This window comes from Danaus plexippus, chromosome 28 (assembly GCF_018135715.1).
Source record: "Danaus plexippus chromosome 28, MEX_DaPlex, whole genome shotgun sequence".
Classification (NCBI taxonomy): domain Eukaryota; kingdom Metazoa; phylum Arthropoda; class Insecta; order Lepidoptera; family Nymphalidae; genus Danaus; species Danaus plexippus.
In genome coordinates, this window is record NC_083556.1 from 1,423,816 (window position 1) to 1,442,391 (window position 18,576).

At 30.5% G+C, this 18,576-nt stretch overlaps 1 protein-coding gene across 3 annotated transcripts in view; it reads left to right on the forward strand.

Annotated features, from left to right (window-relative positions):
• The window catches only part of LOC116776203 (glutamate decarboxylase), a 38,503-nt gene that overhangs the window by 16,203 nt on the left and 3,724 nt on the right, over positions 1–18,576 (forward strand). For all 3 annotated transcript variants that reach the window (XM_061525414.1, XM_061525413.1, XM_061525415.1), the window contains 8 exons: positions 4,363–4,472; positions 4,953–5,079; positions 11,870–12,067; positions 12,237–12,355; positions 12,658–12,798; positions 13,001–13,111; positions 13,526–13,593; positions 16,868–16,946. In XM_061525414.1, coding sequence (XP_061381398.1) covers positions 4,363–4,472; positions 4,953–5,079; positions 11,870–12,067; positions 12,237–12,355; positions 12,658–12,798; positions 13,001–13,111; positions 13,526–13,593; positions 16,868–16,946 — 953 coding nt within the window. The remainder of the gene's footprint in view (positions 1–4,362; positions 4,473–4,952; positions 5,080–11,869; positions 12,068–12,236; positions 12,356–12,657; positions 12,799–13,000; positions 13,112–13,525; positions 13,594–16,867; positions 16,947–18,576) is intronic.

The window sequence follows — 18,576 nt, forward strand, 5'->3', positions numbered from 1 at the left end:
TTAATATATTTCTGAACGTTATTAATTATGGACTTGACGTTTTAAAACGCGGTGATTAATCTACGCCCGCGGCGTTACTTGTTACGCTCTGGTTGATCGACATTAGCTTACAGCACTTCACACTTTATATTCACCATTAATATATATATATATATATATATATTAAGGATCCTTAAATTTTATCATTGGAATTAAAAAATTAAAAATTCGGTATACAGTTCAAGAACGTTTTAAAATTTTAAATTTAAACATTTTAAATTTGGAATGTATTACACATAAATCGATTTGAAGAATAAATTCATAATAATTTGATTTATCATAGCCTTTTTTAATTATATTTCCTATCTTTACTTACTTCTACTAATTTATTTAACCCCAAACGCTTAAAACGGGGGTCGCATAACCCTTGTATGTCGAGCGGCCTGCCATCTCTCCGATGTTAAGTGTGAACCGCTAATCCTGACATCTAATTGATAATCTATGTTTTATTCAACATTATTTTTATTAATTACGTCTTAAACGATACAGTAAATGAATTTTTTGGGACACGCGTAATTATATATTAATGTTAATATCTTGGTAGTGATTTAGATATGACGAGATAATTGACGTATAATAAACAATTTCGGGCTTAAATTTGTTAACACTTGAACATTTAATTAAAAATTAATGTCAGGAACAATCGTGGATTTACACAGTTTTAGTGAAGAACACACTTTCATTTAAATGAAACTAATATTTTTTGGATAAATACGCGGATTTTTTTTTTAAAAAACTACATGATCCCGACGTTTCGGTTACTGTTCAGCAATCGTGATCACGGGCAGACGATGTGTGTGTGCGAAACGTCGGGATTACGTAGTTTTTTAAAATAATAAAAATCCGCGTATTTATCCGAAAAATATTAGTTTCATTTAAATGAATAAAACTCGCGAAAATCTTAGATCTCATTACATTTTCATTTTATATTTTTTATTAGAATTTTATTTCGTCCAATCAGATATTTTGGTGTTAATCACCACCAGCCAATGGTGCCCACTGTTGAGCAAAGATCTCTTCTTAATCGAGACGGTTAGAGCATTAACCACCACGCTTGCTCGAGACGGACTGGCGATTTCATACTTACGATTTTAAATTATAACTCCAGGTTTCCTAACGACGTTTTTAAACACCGTCGATATAACATTTAATATAATATAATAACTTATTTATATCACATTCACTGATAAATCGTAACATAATATGAAACAATTAGTTACCCTCCGGAGTATAAATACCAATAGCTGGGACAAGTTGATCCGGGCCTCTCGCGGTAATGATCCGGGTTTACTGGAATCCCTTATTTGTGAGCTCTAGGGTGGATTCAGTGAAAATAGATGTGATTAAAGCGAGATACAAACAAGAAAATTAGGAAAAAATATTTATATATATATACTTATTTTGTTTCACTTATTGTCATTTGACGTAATATTTTTATTATGTAATGTTCATTTATATTTTCTATATGATATTACTATAAAAACATGTCAGTTTGTAAATGGTTATCGAGATGAGCTGGAACAACCATACATACATAGTTATGTTGACCTTAATACGACTCATTTTCTTGCATTTTTAAATTTTAATACAAACTCTGTGAACACTATAAAAACACACCCAAAGAAATTAAAACAAAAAAATATTTAAAATTTACTCATTATTATCAATATTAATAATGGCTTTAAGTATATATATATATACACGGTAACGTTCAGGCGCCCCCGGAATCTGGGAGTAGATAGAATAGCATCTATATCCTCTTAAGCCATGTGAGCCTCACCATCAATTCTTGGAGGATTTTTATGGAGTGGGGTAGACTTGATCACCCATCACGAGGATTGGGTTCACCAAATGGTTTTTTTATACTTATTCTTAGTTTAACGTATACTATGTTTCGTAATTACGAGTACTTATAAAATTCAAATCAGATTATTTCGTAAATTAATTAAATTGTATTTATTATAATCTTTTTAGTTTTCTTAATATAGCTACTATGATTTCACTATGATGATATCGTTTCAATGGTTTTGATCAAAAAATAGGCATTAATTTTATTTGTAAACAGACATACTAAGGAATTTCTTTTGATAATATTACTGCGGGGAGAATATTTCAACTATCGCGATGAGGAACGCAATCTAAATTCCTTTACCCGTGAGTTAGAGGGTGGCTGCTTTGCTATTTATATCGATGATAATACATATAACGAAAATAATTATTTTTATTTAGAATTAAATTAAAATATTCGTATTAACTTAACATGTTATCGCTAAAAAAAAAATTATTTATTTACGTCTCAATTAGTATATAGACCTTATTTAAACCATGAATGAAACGAAATATTTTTTAATATTCAATTAATGTATCTGAAATAGGCTATATAGAAACGAATAAGTACAAAAAATAATGTTGATATGATTATAATGAAAGGCTGTGTACACACTCAACAGAGGCATGTAACACTAAGTGCGTAAGCCATTTTGAGAGAAAGCTCTTAAAATGTACAACTCAAGAGCAATCGGATTATGACATCCCAACACAACTCCTCACGAAACAAATCCATCGCTATTTGGAACCTTCAGCAAACCGTATTACCAATACATTAAGTCTAAATTGCAATAAATAAAATATAAATAATATACCTTATTCTAAACTCAACTTTATTACTATTAGAGTAAGTTTGATATTAGTTATGTATCCTTTGAGATGCGTGTAACATCTGGAATGTGATGTAACGTTTGGCAAATAAATCTCACTGAACGAGGGTAGTCTAAATATTTGCAATCATATATAATGTTTATCAAAAATGAACTCTACCACATATATATACGGTTTCTTTTACTATGTAACTTCATGTTGGGTGTAAATCCAATGGATGTGTCTTACAGAGCAACATTTTGTCCGTCAAATTTTCTCATATTAATTCTCGTTAAACATACAACCGAAATAATCAAAGCTGCGATAAGAATAACGGTGAATTATTTTTGTGTCCAGGCAATAGTTTTTAAACAAAAACCAAACCTATAACTACTCTTAATATTAAGACCTTTTTGCTTCTTTATAGAACTTACTGCTCATTAATTTAAAAAAAAAATGTTCGAGATCTCTCTTGGACGAAATATATATATATTTGTTATAGCTTTAATATAAGAACAAAAAAATATTCGATAACTTTTGAAATAACTATCTTCTTGGACCCTTAAATATCGTGAGAGTGCAAGTGACAGTAGAGTGGAAGTATTAATCCGGGTCAAATAATGGGGTCCCGAGTTTTAACTGGAAAATGTAGAACTATTTTTAGTACAGATGTTTTTTGTTTTTGGTATTTAGACATACGAAAAAACTGGATTCTTAATAACCGGTAAATTGCTGGTTAGTCTGCATTTTTTAGTAAAATTTTGGTTCTAGAAAGTAATTTCGTTTATTAATTTTAAGAGAGAATTGTTTGTGTTAAATGAAGTGCTTGGGATAGTCTAGCTTTACAGCGACTAACAGAAATAAGTCTAGACTGAGCGTTAACTTTAATACTCGAAGTAAAATGATCTGTTTTAATTTGGACTTTAATAAACGGATGTGATATAAATTTTACCACTGACTTAGTACACGTTTGTTTAGAGTTTGCTTAGTATCGATAATTCTATTGACCTTAATGAGCCTACATTGCAATAAATATAAAAAAACATACTTCTGAAACTTATTAAATTAAATTCACACAATAACTCCATGGAGTTCGAATAGCGGTGCTTATTTCATTATAGTGATAAATATTTTGTTTTGTCAACCAAACAATACTAAAGAAAATATAATATGCTGAAAATAATTTGAATTTTTGTCCAAAATATCCTAATATATTATTATGTTTTCGTATAGTCTGACAAAATATTATTAAACTCGTTCGTTGGGGCGCAATGGACGGACGGTTTTAATCAGAGCGCACCATGTGCGAGGGTTAACTTCGCATTGTCTGAAAAACATACATACATACATACATACAACAAACGAATACAAACTTTTGATCAGTTTCCTAATAAAGAGTTTTTATTTGCGAGATGAATGCTCTGGACTGTGTGAGGAGGATAAAAAAAAAATATTTATTTTTTTAATGATTTTCGTAAATCTATAGTTAGAATGCCATTATTTTTTTAAATTTAAAATAAATACAATCTATCTTAAATTAACACAACGTTACCTTATTAATATGTTAGTTTTTAAATAAACTGTTGATCCTTGTAAAAATACTATTAAGGAAAATCAGAATATATAAACAGAAACACGTGGAAGGGGCTTTAAATAAAAGCTAATAACTTGTTGCCCTATCTCCAGCGATCCTGCCATACAGAGAGGATGCCGGCCCCCAAACACGTGAGTTCCTCGCCAGGGTTGTGGACGTGTTGCTGGACTTCATACAGAAAGTCAATGATAGGGATGAAAAGGTATTGTTAGGAACCATAGACAATAATGTTCATCATCCTTGAAATATTCGTAATATTCATATATGTATATAAATATTTAAAAAAAAAATAGATTTTTGCTTGGTTTTTTTTCGTAATGAGTACTGTTGTTAGCCTCGCGACTTTGAAAACGTCACCGGGAGAGTAGAGTTGTCTGCTATTTAGGATAGTTGAGATAGGTCTGTATAGCGTACCAGTGTTCAATTCCCGGGGGCAGAAAAATGTGATGATGGACAGTTTTATTCAGATTTGGTTTTTGAAAGATAGCATGGAGTCATTATCATTGTAATATATCACAGTTTGTAAAGATATCAACGACGCAGCAGCGTTTGTTTCATAAAAACCTACAGCCATATTTGGTTTTTTACAAATTTTATAGTATATTTTCAGTTGAAAATTACGAGATCTCATTGCTGCTGTTTGGAGACACTTATTTGAAGTTTATTACTTTATAATGTTTAGATCTTGGAGTTCAAGATGCCTGAGGAGATGCAAAAAGTGCTGGACCTGCATCTGCCCGACGAACCGCTGCCGTTGAAACAACTTCTAGAAGACTGCAAGGTCACATTGAAACACCAGGTCAAGACCGGTGAGTGATAGCACTTGAATACATACAATAACGTGATATTAAATATGTATATATGACAATATAAAATGCTCGTAAATAATACGTGAGACTTATACTAAATTTAAATCACCTTAAATTTCCCATAAGAATGGATACGGTGAGTGGTAAAGGAAAGTATTGGTCGAAAAATGCTTGCATCGATTCATGGTCAACTCTTAAGTATATGTTTTTAATGAAAATATTATATAGAATTAATTTTTTTTCATAGTTAGTTCGGTTATTCAAATAGTGTATGTTCTTAGTCAAGAGATTGAAAAATCAATATCGATAATATGTCAAAAATCTTCTTAGGATTAATTAAACTAGTTATAAGTAAAGTTTTAAGTTAAAAGTACATACCTGCCATGAATTATTATGGTAAATCTTGAATATTCTATAGAGATATATATTGGTTTACGAAAGGTCATTTAATCAGAACTCATTGAAAAATCGGATAAAGTCGGATATTGTAGTCTCAAATTGAATCACTAGTTTAGTTACTTACAAAACACGCCTTAATTTTTATTTATTTTACGTCACATCATATTTTGATGTTCGTAAGAGTGTGTTTGTGAATCATAAAAAGATTTTTTTGTCCATGGTAATAAATGACCTTTATTATTCAAAAAACACAAGTAAAGAAATTTATATATATAGTATAGTGGAAGATTTTCCCGTTTAGTTTGTTGCACAAAGCCACGGAATAGCCCCGGCAATTATTAACCGGGTTTATATCAAGTGTAAGTAATAGCAACAATCATTCCGCGCCATTACGACACTTGATTGAATTGTTTGGGGACCCTTTGACATAGCCATAGACTATACACGATCATTTGACACAGATTAAAAATAAGACTCTTAGCAAAGAGTTCCTAAATATAAGTATTTAAATAAAAAAATAATAATTAAATGTTAGTAATCCACTTGTCTGTATAAAGAACTAGAGCAGAATAATTGACATAACTTCAACCTAAATACAGATTATATAACAAATGTCTTAAAATATTAAAAAATGCAAAATGAAAACACATCGACAATAGCGTCGGGACATTTTAATTTCTCTCAAACGTGCTTTGAGATGGAAAATCACCGGCCTGCAGCGATTAGAACACGCTCAGCTGGGCGCGTAATTCACAATGGGGGATCACAATACCTCTGACAGATGACAGACGTAAAGAATGTAGAATACACGGGCTCTTTGAATTCTATGTTAGTTTTTATTATCTGTGGAATTTGTGTAATTTTTTTTTTATTTTAGCTGCCGGTTCATTTAGAGTGCTGTAAAAAGTTCTTATCAAACTGAAAAGAAACTGAAGAAAATATTCGTAAATTAGATAGATAGTAAAATTTCGTTAACGAATGCGATTCAAAAACTACGTTAATGGCATTGATGTACACATAAGTCGTGATTGGTTTCAATATGTAATATTTACTACAAGATTTCGATTTATATATTTATTACATATGTATATTTCATATTTATTTCATATTAGGTTATAAACACCATAGTATTTTGAACACATCCTTGAGCGTCTGTGATTTTAAAAACTTTACAGTGAGTTTACATATAAGTGATTTTTTATTTTTAAATTAAAGGAAATTTATTTGACTTTCCTCACTCACTTTACGTCAGCGAGCTTAGATCTATTTCTACGACTATTTTTTTAAAATAATTCCTTTTTTTTTCGTTAACCACAACATTAATTAATTATTGTATATTTTTCACCGATCCATTATATACGACTATCATGAAATACAATATCTTTACTTAAGACTAAAATACGTGAAATTTCTGTAGTTAAATTTATATTTGGGCAGAAATTTAAATCGTTCAGGAATGAAAATAACACGTGTTTCAGTACATTATTAATATATATATATATAGTGTGTTTGAGATATCTCAAAAATCATATAAAGTTGAAAACTATACATTATTTGATAAAACATTATATATTATTAAAACTGATTTATAATACGTATACATGATATTTATTTCAATAGATATATATAAAAAATCACGTAATGATAACAAGGACTTTGGGTATTTATTTAAATAAAATTAAAATTTTGTTCGTTTTTTTATAATTTTATATAATATCTACATAATACGTTACAGTAACCGTGATCACGGGCAGACGAGATGAAAAAAAAATCACTCATCAGTTACACTGCGGCAACCAATCATTTATTGGTTTGGATTGTATATATTATTTGTTTAATTATTTTTACGCCACATCAACTAGCATTCAAACTCCTGTAAGCCAAGCCAAGCCAAGCCAAGCCAAGCTGTAATTTATTCCAGCCATTAAATAAAAACAATAAAGCTAATCCCAAACTCTCCGGATGATGTAGAGCACTGCACGAAAACCATGGGATTACAGCACCGCATTAGGGTGACCGTGTTAACAGATAAAACCGGACGATTAATTATACCACAATATTCATAGTAACAAAAGTTCATGAACTAGTTCTATAGCATAGCTATTTATTGTTATGGTCTTAAGTATATTTTTATAGCGTCCATTTTAAAATACATTCATGGTCACCATACTCGACCCTACAGAGAAAGCTATAGAATCGTATTATACTTTGATGGATTATCCTTCAAGAGATGGGATTTTAGGTTATAGATTCATTTTATAGTCCTTTTGTGATAAGATTCCATTGTTATCTATCCATAAAGGTCTACTTGTCTATGATCGTAAATCCAAAGATATTCCACCGAAATTTTACATTCATATGTATTTTTTATGTGAATATTGTAATTTAGGTCGGATGATGCTCAAAAATAAATTTTCGAAAATAAAATTGATGACTATCTGACGTCTGAATCGTTTTTTAATTATTGTAAAACGTTAAATCTATTGAATTTTTTCTTACTGCAAACCTCAGTCTTTATTGGATATATTTTTTATTATGGCTGATATAAAAGTGAGTACATACATACATTATAATGAAGCTTTTATCTTGGTTTAATATTAAAAAAAAACATGACATCTGTCAAAACATGGTTATTAATTATTATTTAATTATATATATATATATATATATATAAAATTAAATAGACGTATTTATTCCACTCGCCAAACACCTTCGGGTTTTCTCCACACGGTAGGTACTCAAGATTACAATTCGTCAAACAAATAAAAACGTTGACATTGGCAGAATATTCTAAGATTCAAATGTGAATGAAGCCATAGGATTAAAAAAAATACAATAATTATTTTCTATCACGGAATTATAAACATTATTCATAATTCACATAAGTATTAGAATTAAAAATATACTTTTTATATATAAAAATTAATATTTTATACACTGTATGTGTTACCGAATATCCCCTTTCGCCGTGAATGGTGTCATTAGCAGGAAATAGAATTCGTACGTGTCTATTAGTGGTCTGTTTTGGTTTTTATTGGATTGAATACTCAAAGAGAGTATATATATATATATATATATATATATATAATGTTATATCAAAAGGGAAAACAAAAAACTATTATTCAATATATAGTTATATGGAAATCTTAAAAAATATTACATAGCTTACAGAATAAAGAGGTTTAATAACATAGCAATTGTTTATTCTAGATAATTCTAAATTTACACATATTTAATTAGCAACCATTTTTAATGCAGATAAAGTAAAACTACAATATAATATAATGAAAAACTAATAACAAAATAATGTACTTACAAAAATTTCTTGTCGAAAAGTCCGTGTGCTTCATAGCCGCCATTTTGTTATTAACTAAACGTGTTATAAGTCTGTAATTAAATATATCTTGGGTTTGGTAATTCGATCCAAGAACAAGCAGCGAAATGACAATGCTGTATCAGTATTGTGTGCAACACAATGGTATTTGATTGTCCCATTGGCGGCACGTGCGGCCAAATTATAACCAACCCCTGAGATATGGAAGTGATGTAATTTTTTTTTTTTTTCATAATATCAATAACCAATGAGGTTTTATTTGTTATTTGAAATTTTGCTATCTAGTGATTAATCTGTGCGTATTTAGAGTATTGTCCTATTAAAAAAATGTTTTCATATATTTTTGTAGTATTCAACGTTATTTATTACTGACTGAATATTAATATGATTAATTCTTTATTATTTTATTTATAAAAAGAATGAAAAGTAATAAAAAATATAAATCGGCGCTTAAAGAACATATTTTTTTTCTATTATTTATGACGTCATAACATTTTTGGCAGCTCTTTATCTGGTCCTCGGGGGATAGATAAGTGTGCTTGAAGCGAGGGTGGGGCCAGATTGTGTCTCCAACATGTTATCCAAATAATGGACAGCTTTAAGCCTCTTTGGATGGTTCATAAATAACACTTCAAAATACAGATAACGAAAACAATTGGGACTTTCAACTTTGGATTTATGCTTCGTTAAAAAAAAAACTGAGGAAATATTGTCTACGTGATACATGCGAATTAAATTAATACACATACACGACCTCACACACACATTTACATATATGTGTGTGTATCAATTCCTAAGTTGTATACTTTATATATATGTTCGATTAAAATAGTGTATGAATAGTGTTTGCTTAAGAATTAATAGTATAGTAATAAAAATTCCCTTATACCCCAATCAAGTCGGTTATACCAAATAAACAATGATTCAAACCCACCCTTCAGGGTTGCCCTCTAAAATGTGAATTAATTCTGAATTACACCACCTGACTTACCCTGCCCAAATTAATAGCTACCCCATCTGGTTTTACTTAGGGGATTATATCAAATTCCTTTGAATTAATATTTTTTTTATGCTGGCAACCCTACACAGTTATGAGGTGGACTTTATACTTTTCGAATAAGGTTGATATTACACTAACTATAATGTCGATTTGAGATCTTGATTTTATGTTAAAAATACGTTTCCTTTTATAATATATGGTTGTATTATTATTTGTAAATATTTTAAAATTATGCTAAATTTATTTAAAACACACTTTTTTTAAAGGTATTTCATTTTTATATAATTTAAAATTTACAAACTATCGTTACGCTATTTTTAAGTATTATAACCGATAACCTATTAAGTTAAGATGTATATACTATATATACGTCCTTTTGTAAAAATACAAAAGCAATTACGAATTAAATATCACAAAATTTACGTGAAATAAACGTGGAATATGTTTGTCTGTCACACAAAAACTACTATATGTACTTTGGTTAATTCATAATGAATTTTTTTTTCTTAATTTCTCTTATATGAATTTTTTTTTGAATACAATAATGTATAACATAATCATAATGTTTAAATTGTTTAAAACGTAATGTTCGGTGCAATGACAAACATCCAAATGGTCGGAATTGGAAAAATTTTGTTGCATATATATATATATATATAGCGATAGTAATTATATTGTTCAATTTAACCTCGTGATAATTTAATCGATTTGCTTACTATAAGTCTCACCGTCACACAACATACTGATCGTTAAAAATTTTTATTCAGTAATCATCAGTTTACATGAACGTAATTGATTGAAAACGGTTACACTTTAGTAGCAAATTTGTTAAGCTAAATAAAAACTTATCTTACGTTAAACTATCAATAAAAAATAAAAAAATATATTAAATTATATGCAAAATTTTAAGTTAAATGTATTTCATTTCACTGATTAAATATTATATTTTAAACTTATCTTAATGTATTATCTTCTATAACCAAGAATGCGTGGGCGGGCTTGTACAGGATGTTCAAAATGTTCACAGCACGTGCCGAAATGTTTTATCTGACTGCTTGAGAATGAAATACTGTTTATAATATTAAGGTTACAAGTAAAATAGTAGTTTAAAAAGATTTTAGTCAATACAGTCCAGTTGTATACTGGTTAAAGAAATATTTTTGTTATAAAAATTGGCTTGAGCTCAAAAATTACACTATCAAAGCCAGTCTTACCGTTTAAACGAGTCATGCTGGCTCAGAAACACGATATGTTATAATAAGACCCGGGATAAAGAATATCCCCGGAAGTGGTATTCGCGGGTATCCGGGCATCACGACCGGGTATCAGCCGGTGAAGCCGAGCGAGCTATTACATCCGGACCCGGTCAACTGTTATGTTTCAATTGTGTTCTGTTATTTTGAAGGGCATTTATTGAATTTGGGGGAAAGAATATCAATGTACATGATTAAATATCTTTGGATGATGCTCAAATTTACTTATATTCGTGTTTTTTTAATATTAAAGTAGTAATATTAGTTATAGCTATAAAGTAACGTAAGACTTTCTAATGTTTGTTGTAACTGCGTACTGCTTTGCCGCCTTTGAGGCGAATGGAATTCTGAGAGGATCCTGATGGTTCAATAACCATTTTGTCAAAGAGCATTGCTTGATCTGAACTGAGAGTTGGGTTTTGTGTGTCGCTCGCACAGGGTACGGGAGGGCCCCCGATCTGACCCGCATTTGCTGATCTTCCTGACGCCATCTTTTCACGCCATTGAAACAGGCTCAACATCTCAAAACAGACTTAGGCTGATGCAGGACAGCAGATCATTGCATACATCAACATCCCGGCAGAGGATAGGGTGGGAAAGAAAAAAGGCAACCGGCTCTCTCACTAATCGGACGAAACGTTGCCATTAAAGACTACTTCATGCCGATCTTCTGTGAGAGGGTGGTTCATCCCCGGTAGAGCCAGCCCATGTTTGAATAGCTGTAGTCACTTAAACACAGCTATTCTCTGCCACGTCAAGAACCTCTACCAATTCTACTAATTTGATGACACATCTTCCTCCTAGGTCACCCCCACTTCTTCAACCAACTATCCTGTGGCCTGGACATCATTTCTCTAGCTGGAGAGTGGCTAACTGCTGCTGCCAATACAAACATGTTCACGTATGAGATCGCTCCCGTGTTCATTCTGATGGAGAATGTGGTTCTGGAGAAGATGAGGGCGATGATTGGTTGGAAAACAGGAGATTCTATCTTGGCACCAGGTAAATACAGCCTGGTTAACTCATCTATGAAATCTGCATATCTTTTTAGTTTCAATAAGTTAGTTTCTAGAATATTTATTTTAAATTAAACGGTACCTCAGTTTCATTGTATGTTTTTATTTTATTTCTATAGAATAACAAACTTTTAATTAACCTGTCGTTCCACCAGGTGGCTCTGTGTCCAATTTATATGCGTTCCTGGCGGCTCGTCATCATAAGTTCCCGCAGTACAAGGAAAAGGGCCTGACCAGTATTCCTGGACACCTGGTCATGTTCACCTCTGATCAGGTATGATCACATTTATTTAAATGATTATAATTTTATGTTTGTTTTGTCACAAAGGAACTATTTGCCTTCTAAAGGAAATATTCAAAGATGATTTTCACTTGATAACCTAAAGGTTTTTAGCTAACTTTGTCTATATATTATTGCTTAAGTATTTAATCTAAAATACATTAGAATTGACCTAAAAATATTTTTTTATTATATAATTTTATAATCGAAAATACATTTACGACTAACGAAAATTTAACCAAGCGAATTTTTACTGAGATTTAATTCAATTAATAAACTTAAACCGACTGTCCTAGTGCCATTACTCTGTGAAATCCTGTGCATCTGTGTGCGGATTGGGCACAGACTACTGTGTGTGCGTGCCCAGTGACGAGCGTGGCAGAATGATACCAACTGAGTTGGAGCGGCTCGTCAGATATCACAAGGACAGAGGACATGTGAGTGATGATATTTTATAAAACATTGGCAGGCTGTATGCGTGTAATAGACATAGTATTGAGATAAATTGTTATCGGACATTCATCAACAAAGCTGGGTTGTACTAAAATTGATTTAATATATCTATAGTGTTCTCAAGGAATTATAGTCTAAATATTTTTCAAATTTTAATGTATATATATATATTATTCTTAATAACAGGTGCCGTTCTTCGTGAACGCCACTTCTGGTACCACGGTGCTGGGAGCATTCGATCCGCTCATGGAGATAGCTGACATCTGTGAAAAATATGATATGTGGATGCATGTTGATGTAAGTACATAGGTATACACACACACATACACACACACACGTACATACATACAACTTCGTTACGTATTTACAATACGTAATGAAAAGTAAAATAATATCCAAAATCTTGGAACTTTTCCGCCAACAAAAGTGGAATTAAACCTGAAAAATAAATAATTTTATGTAAAATAAATTTATTTATTAATTAATGCACGTTATCAATATGTCATTATGTACTATTTTACAATGAATATATTGAAAAAAAAATTAATGGCTTAATGTTCTTTCGCAGTACCTTGTATGTGTAGGGGTTGAAAACAGATATCGATTTTAATTAGGTTAAAAAACAGATTTTTTCTTTTACACACAATTTTTTTTACTGTGACTTTGTTTCACTTCGATTTTGTGCAATACATGTTATACGTTCACAAACAGGCTGCTTGGGGAGGTGGATTGCTGTTCTCTAAGAAATATCGTCACCCACGTCTCACTGGTATTGAGAGGTAAGTATTATATATATATATATATATATATATCAGATTTATTACAAATTCGTTGTTCTTATAAAAGAGATACGTCCTCACTGACGTCACTTCTCTCGGTACGCTCCATGTTATTTTAAAATGAAACGTCAGTTCTTCTGAATGTTCTTGTATTTCTCGAAGATTCTTCATAGTCACATTCCTCAATGGTCCGCGTTCTCTCAAATCTGCCGTCGTGCGTCCAGACGTCGTATTTATACCAAAAATCAAACACAGTTATATTCTCCTTTTAAACAGTCTTTGATTTCGTTTTACTTTTAACAATAATTATGAATACCGATAAGGTTTTATAATAACTGATGTCAGCCTCAAGTTATTTTCATATCCCATCTGTCACGGTAGTGTCTCTAGTCTTAGCAGTCTAGTCTATTGTGTCTTCTGTCAAGATAGTCTGGTGTCGAGCGCCGATATATATACCTAGTTATTATAACTAGTATTTTAACTATAATAAGAAATACATATTTTTTTTTATTCACGAAAATATATGTTTCTTAATAATATATTCCTAAATTTGAAATACCAAACTACGTGTCAACGCTATATGACATAGTGAAGTTAATTGATATACATATATATATATATATATATCAGATTTGGCTCGCAGGTTTCCTTTATATATAAACTGTATTTATCTGTTTGTCTGTATGTTCTTGCTGATCTCTGAAACTATCCATTTTCACGGGATTGCATAACACTAACATAAGATACTTTTATTTGAAGTTTTTTTTTTAATTGGAATAATTCGCAGGTAAAGCTAATAATATATATATACGTGTGTAATTTAGACCAAATTCAAAGATAAATCTATCATAATAATATATATATATATTTAATGTTCCTATTCATAAAGTATTTTACTGTGATAGGTTCTCACAGTAAGAACTGACGTGCCAACATTCACATCAGCTGATCCCAGATAGGGTTGACACTTGACTATTAATTTACAAAACTTAATAAATTGTGATAGTCACACAAAAATACATTATTACATTCAAAGATGAAAAACATATTTTAACGTTGAAATCATTAATTTATTTTGTATATACATATTTTAAATAATTTACGTATGTCACCTTTGGTAAGTAAGGCTATAACTTTTTTTTGATGATATTTTAATGTATTTGGAAGCTTCATAATCATTTACGTTCATATACATAATAACTAATATCAATCTCAAATTTTATATGAATTATATAAAAATTACTATAAAATAATATAGGGTTGAAACTTAATGAATAAATAATTACTAATGCACTGCCAACCCTAGAACCTTGTCACTCGGTCCAGTGCTCGCAGAGGCTGCATATCCTCCTCTGGCCTCCATCTCGAACACTTCCCCCTACTCCTGTAGTATTTAGCCATGATTGATAGCACCTAATGGCGGTAGTACGGGATTAATACGCTCCGATACTAACTGACATTTAAAATAGCTATAGCAGCTTCAGAACAAGCCAAAGCTATGCTATATTTTGGTTTTTATAGCTCAAAATATACAAATAATTATTATAATGAAGAATTCTAAATCTCGCGAAAGTTGTGTTCATATATGTATAACTTAAAAAATATATTTTCGGATGAACAACGCGATTTTTGTTATATTTAACTGAACAATCTGGACGTTTCGGTTACTTTGCAGCGACCGTGATCACATGCGGACGAGATGCTGCAATGCAACCGAAACCTCGGGAGCGTGTGGTTTAAAATTATAAAAAAAAAACGTGTAGTAAAACTGAAACTATTACTTTTATTTGAATGAATACTCGCGAAAGTCTCGAATATTATATTAATACTTTTACTAGATACTACCTACTTAAGGCAAATTCCATTAAGATTATAAAATAGTGTTGTTCTTTTCGTCCTTTAAGAGATTGGGAGAAATTCCACTACCTCCTTGTCACCCCTAAGGGTAAGTACAATCAATTAAAAGTCCCCGAGGGTAAAAAACAAAGCGCTCCTGCATACATTGGGACGGGGCTCGGACTTAGTCACACCGAACCAAAAACGACGCTGTCATTAATTTATTCTCCTTACACTTCTAATTCACTGGATTTATAATAAAAATTAAATTTAAATGAAACTAGTATTATTCGGATTTACTATAATACTAGTTTTAATACTAGTTTCATTTAAATGAATACTCGCGAAAATCTTAGATCTCATTATAAAAATTAAATTCCCAACAAAGCCTTTCGAAACAATAGCTATGATAATGTGTTATATTATTTTTTTACGTATTCCAAAAAAAATAATAGCAAAAATATTATATCAGTAAACCTCCACATATATGCAGTATTTTTTGTACCCTTCACATTTATTCCTCCTTATTTTTTCCTTAATATCATCTATTGATTTATATAAGTGTTATCAAAACGGATTCAACGAGTCCTTTCTATCAAAATGCGTGAAATTTGCCTCTCTGATAGCTGGGTGTTTTTAAACAAGCAAAATATAAAGACACGAATGCGTACGGTGTGAATGTGTACATTTTAAAACGCTCCCCGGCGGATAGATTAGCGGAGATGCGGGCGGGAGTACACAACTGAGTCAATACTCGATAACGCCGCTGTACATTTTAAATTAAGTGTATAACACTTAAATCTTAAACGCGTTAGATTAAATATGCAACATTAAAGTGAAAAAAGTTGTAAAATTTTGTTACAAATATATATATATTAATCAGATAAGTTACGTTAATTTTTTAAATGATTCAATTATATTGAATTCACAAACGATAAAACTGTCGGTATTTATTTTGACGTAAAGACTCATACTAGGCTATTATCATTTAATAAGCTTGTCTGTCTATTCGCTTTTGTAATATGAATAGTTATTATAATATAATTTTATCCATCATTTATTAATATATATATGATTCAAAGTGACGCTATCAACATCTTTGTCTTTGTACGCCTACCACAAGTTAGTCACACTGTACGAGGCGTCTCCCGTTTTTCATTCATAACTATAATAATATAATGTGATAAATGAATGAAAAACAGTTAACGCTGCGTGTGTAGTAAGGTATAAACTTGGTATAAGGATCCTGTTTTAATTTAATTAAGCAAAAACATGAAAATTTATTATCTCTACTCCATTTTCTATGTACATAATAGATTTAGTTAAGTTTATAATGTTGGCTACATCGCGAAGATACATTAATGTCTACACTTTAATATTGTGATAAATATTGAAGTAATGATATTTATATATATTTTTATTGATATTTTAATTTCAGAGCGCATTCAGTTACATGGAATCCCCACAAGCTGATGGGAACTCTGCTGCAGTGTTCAACTGTTCACTTCAGATATGAGGTAATTTTTAAATTATATATATATAATATATATATATATATATAATATAACCAATTTATATACTAATAGCAGCTAATTGTTATTCATTATTATTATCCTACTAAAAATATTGTGCCTGTCCAGAACTAATATCAATTCATTCTTGAAACGTACTTCGAAGGCAGCCCTAGTTAGTTCGTTTCAAATCTGATTCGGTAGAGTTATAAAATAATAAAAAAACTTAGATATCATTATATGTATATTGTTATAATTTAATAAATATTAAGATGAATCTCAGATCAGCGGTCGACAAACATCTGCTCCGGCTGATACTGGCCCCTCATCCTGATTTGCATGACGACTTGTTGACATTTCCTATCTCCAAGTGCCACACCCTTAAATAAAGCTGAATACACATGTGTTTATTAAATTTAATTCTCAATTTTTTGTTACTATTTCATAATAATTTATTTGTGTAATAAGAAATATGCGTTGTAGATAATATTACTATCACTTCTTTCATGAGAAGTCGTTATTTGAAGTAGATTTGGTAAATGTATTCACGATTGTTTAAAAAAAAAATTGTTTAAAAACATTAGTTGATCTTAATATTATCTTTGTTTTATATTTATAAAATTTGAGTCGTTTAAATAGAATTTCAAGGTGTAAAAAGCAATTTTAAGGTGATTTTTATAGTAATTGAAACAATACTTAATAATAACTTTTTTTTACTATTTATACGATTAAATTGAGTTTTATGCACTAACTTTAAGTATTGACGTAGCTGCTGCCTTTCACCGTTACTACAAGTTTACCATCAAACTATTTACTGCGAGTTATTCGTAACACTTTGTACAGATAATATGAATATTAAATAGGAACTTTTTTTTGTAACTTAAACGGAAGTCGTCATATAAAAAAATATATAAGTCAGTTGCTAGATAATTTTTATTTTGATATTTAAGATTTCAGTTTACAATACATACAAAAATCAAATGAAATTAATTCTATTATATATAATTTTATTTTGACTTTTCGACTATTTTGCACTACTCGTTTAATATGAGATGACAGCGCGGAGGTTTGATAATGTGTAAAGATGATCCCGGAATAATATCAGATCATAGTTTTGTTTCCAGTCAAACTATTTTCTTACGTCCTCCGAATATTTTTTTTAATGCTATGACATCACTCGCACTGGAATCGAGGAATATTCTGCCAATGACAACGTTTTTTTTTTGTTGGACGGATTGTTATCTTGAGTACCGTGTGAAGGAAACACGAATACATCCGAATATATTGATTCTTTAAATAAAATCAAATTTAAATATCAAACTTAAGTCAACCGCGCTGAATTGAAATTACTTCGCTTGTATGAAAATAGTATTAAAATTTAATGAATTTTAATCTTATTTTGTGGATGTTATGGTTGAAGTTGGGTTGGGGGGGAGAACACGCTTTCACGTCATCCCAATATGCTAAACAATAAATCTTGTTGCCCCGCCCCTTTGAAAGTTTGGAAATACTGAAGGGCTTGAAGCTTTTTTGGAAATTTGCGGAAAATGCTATCGATGAACCAAATTTATATACATATATATATATTAAATTATATATTAGTTCTTAGATTTGAATGAAAAATATATAAATCCAT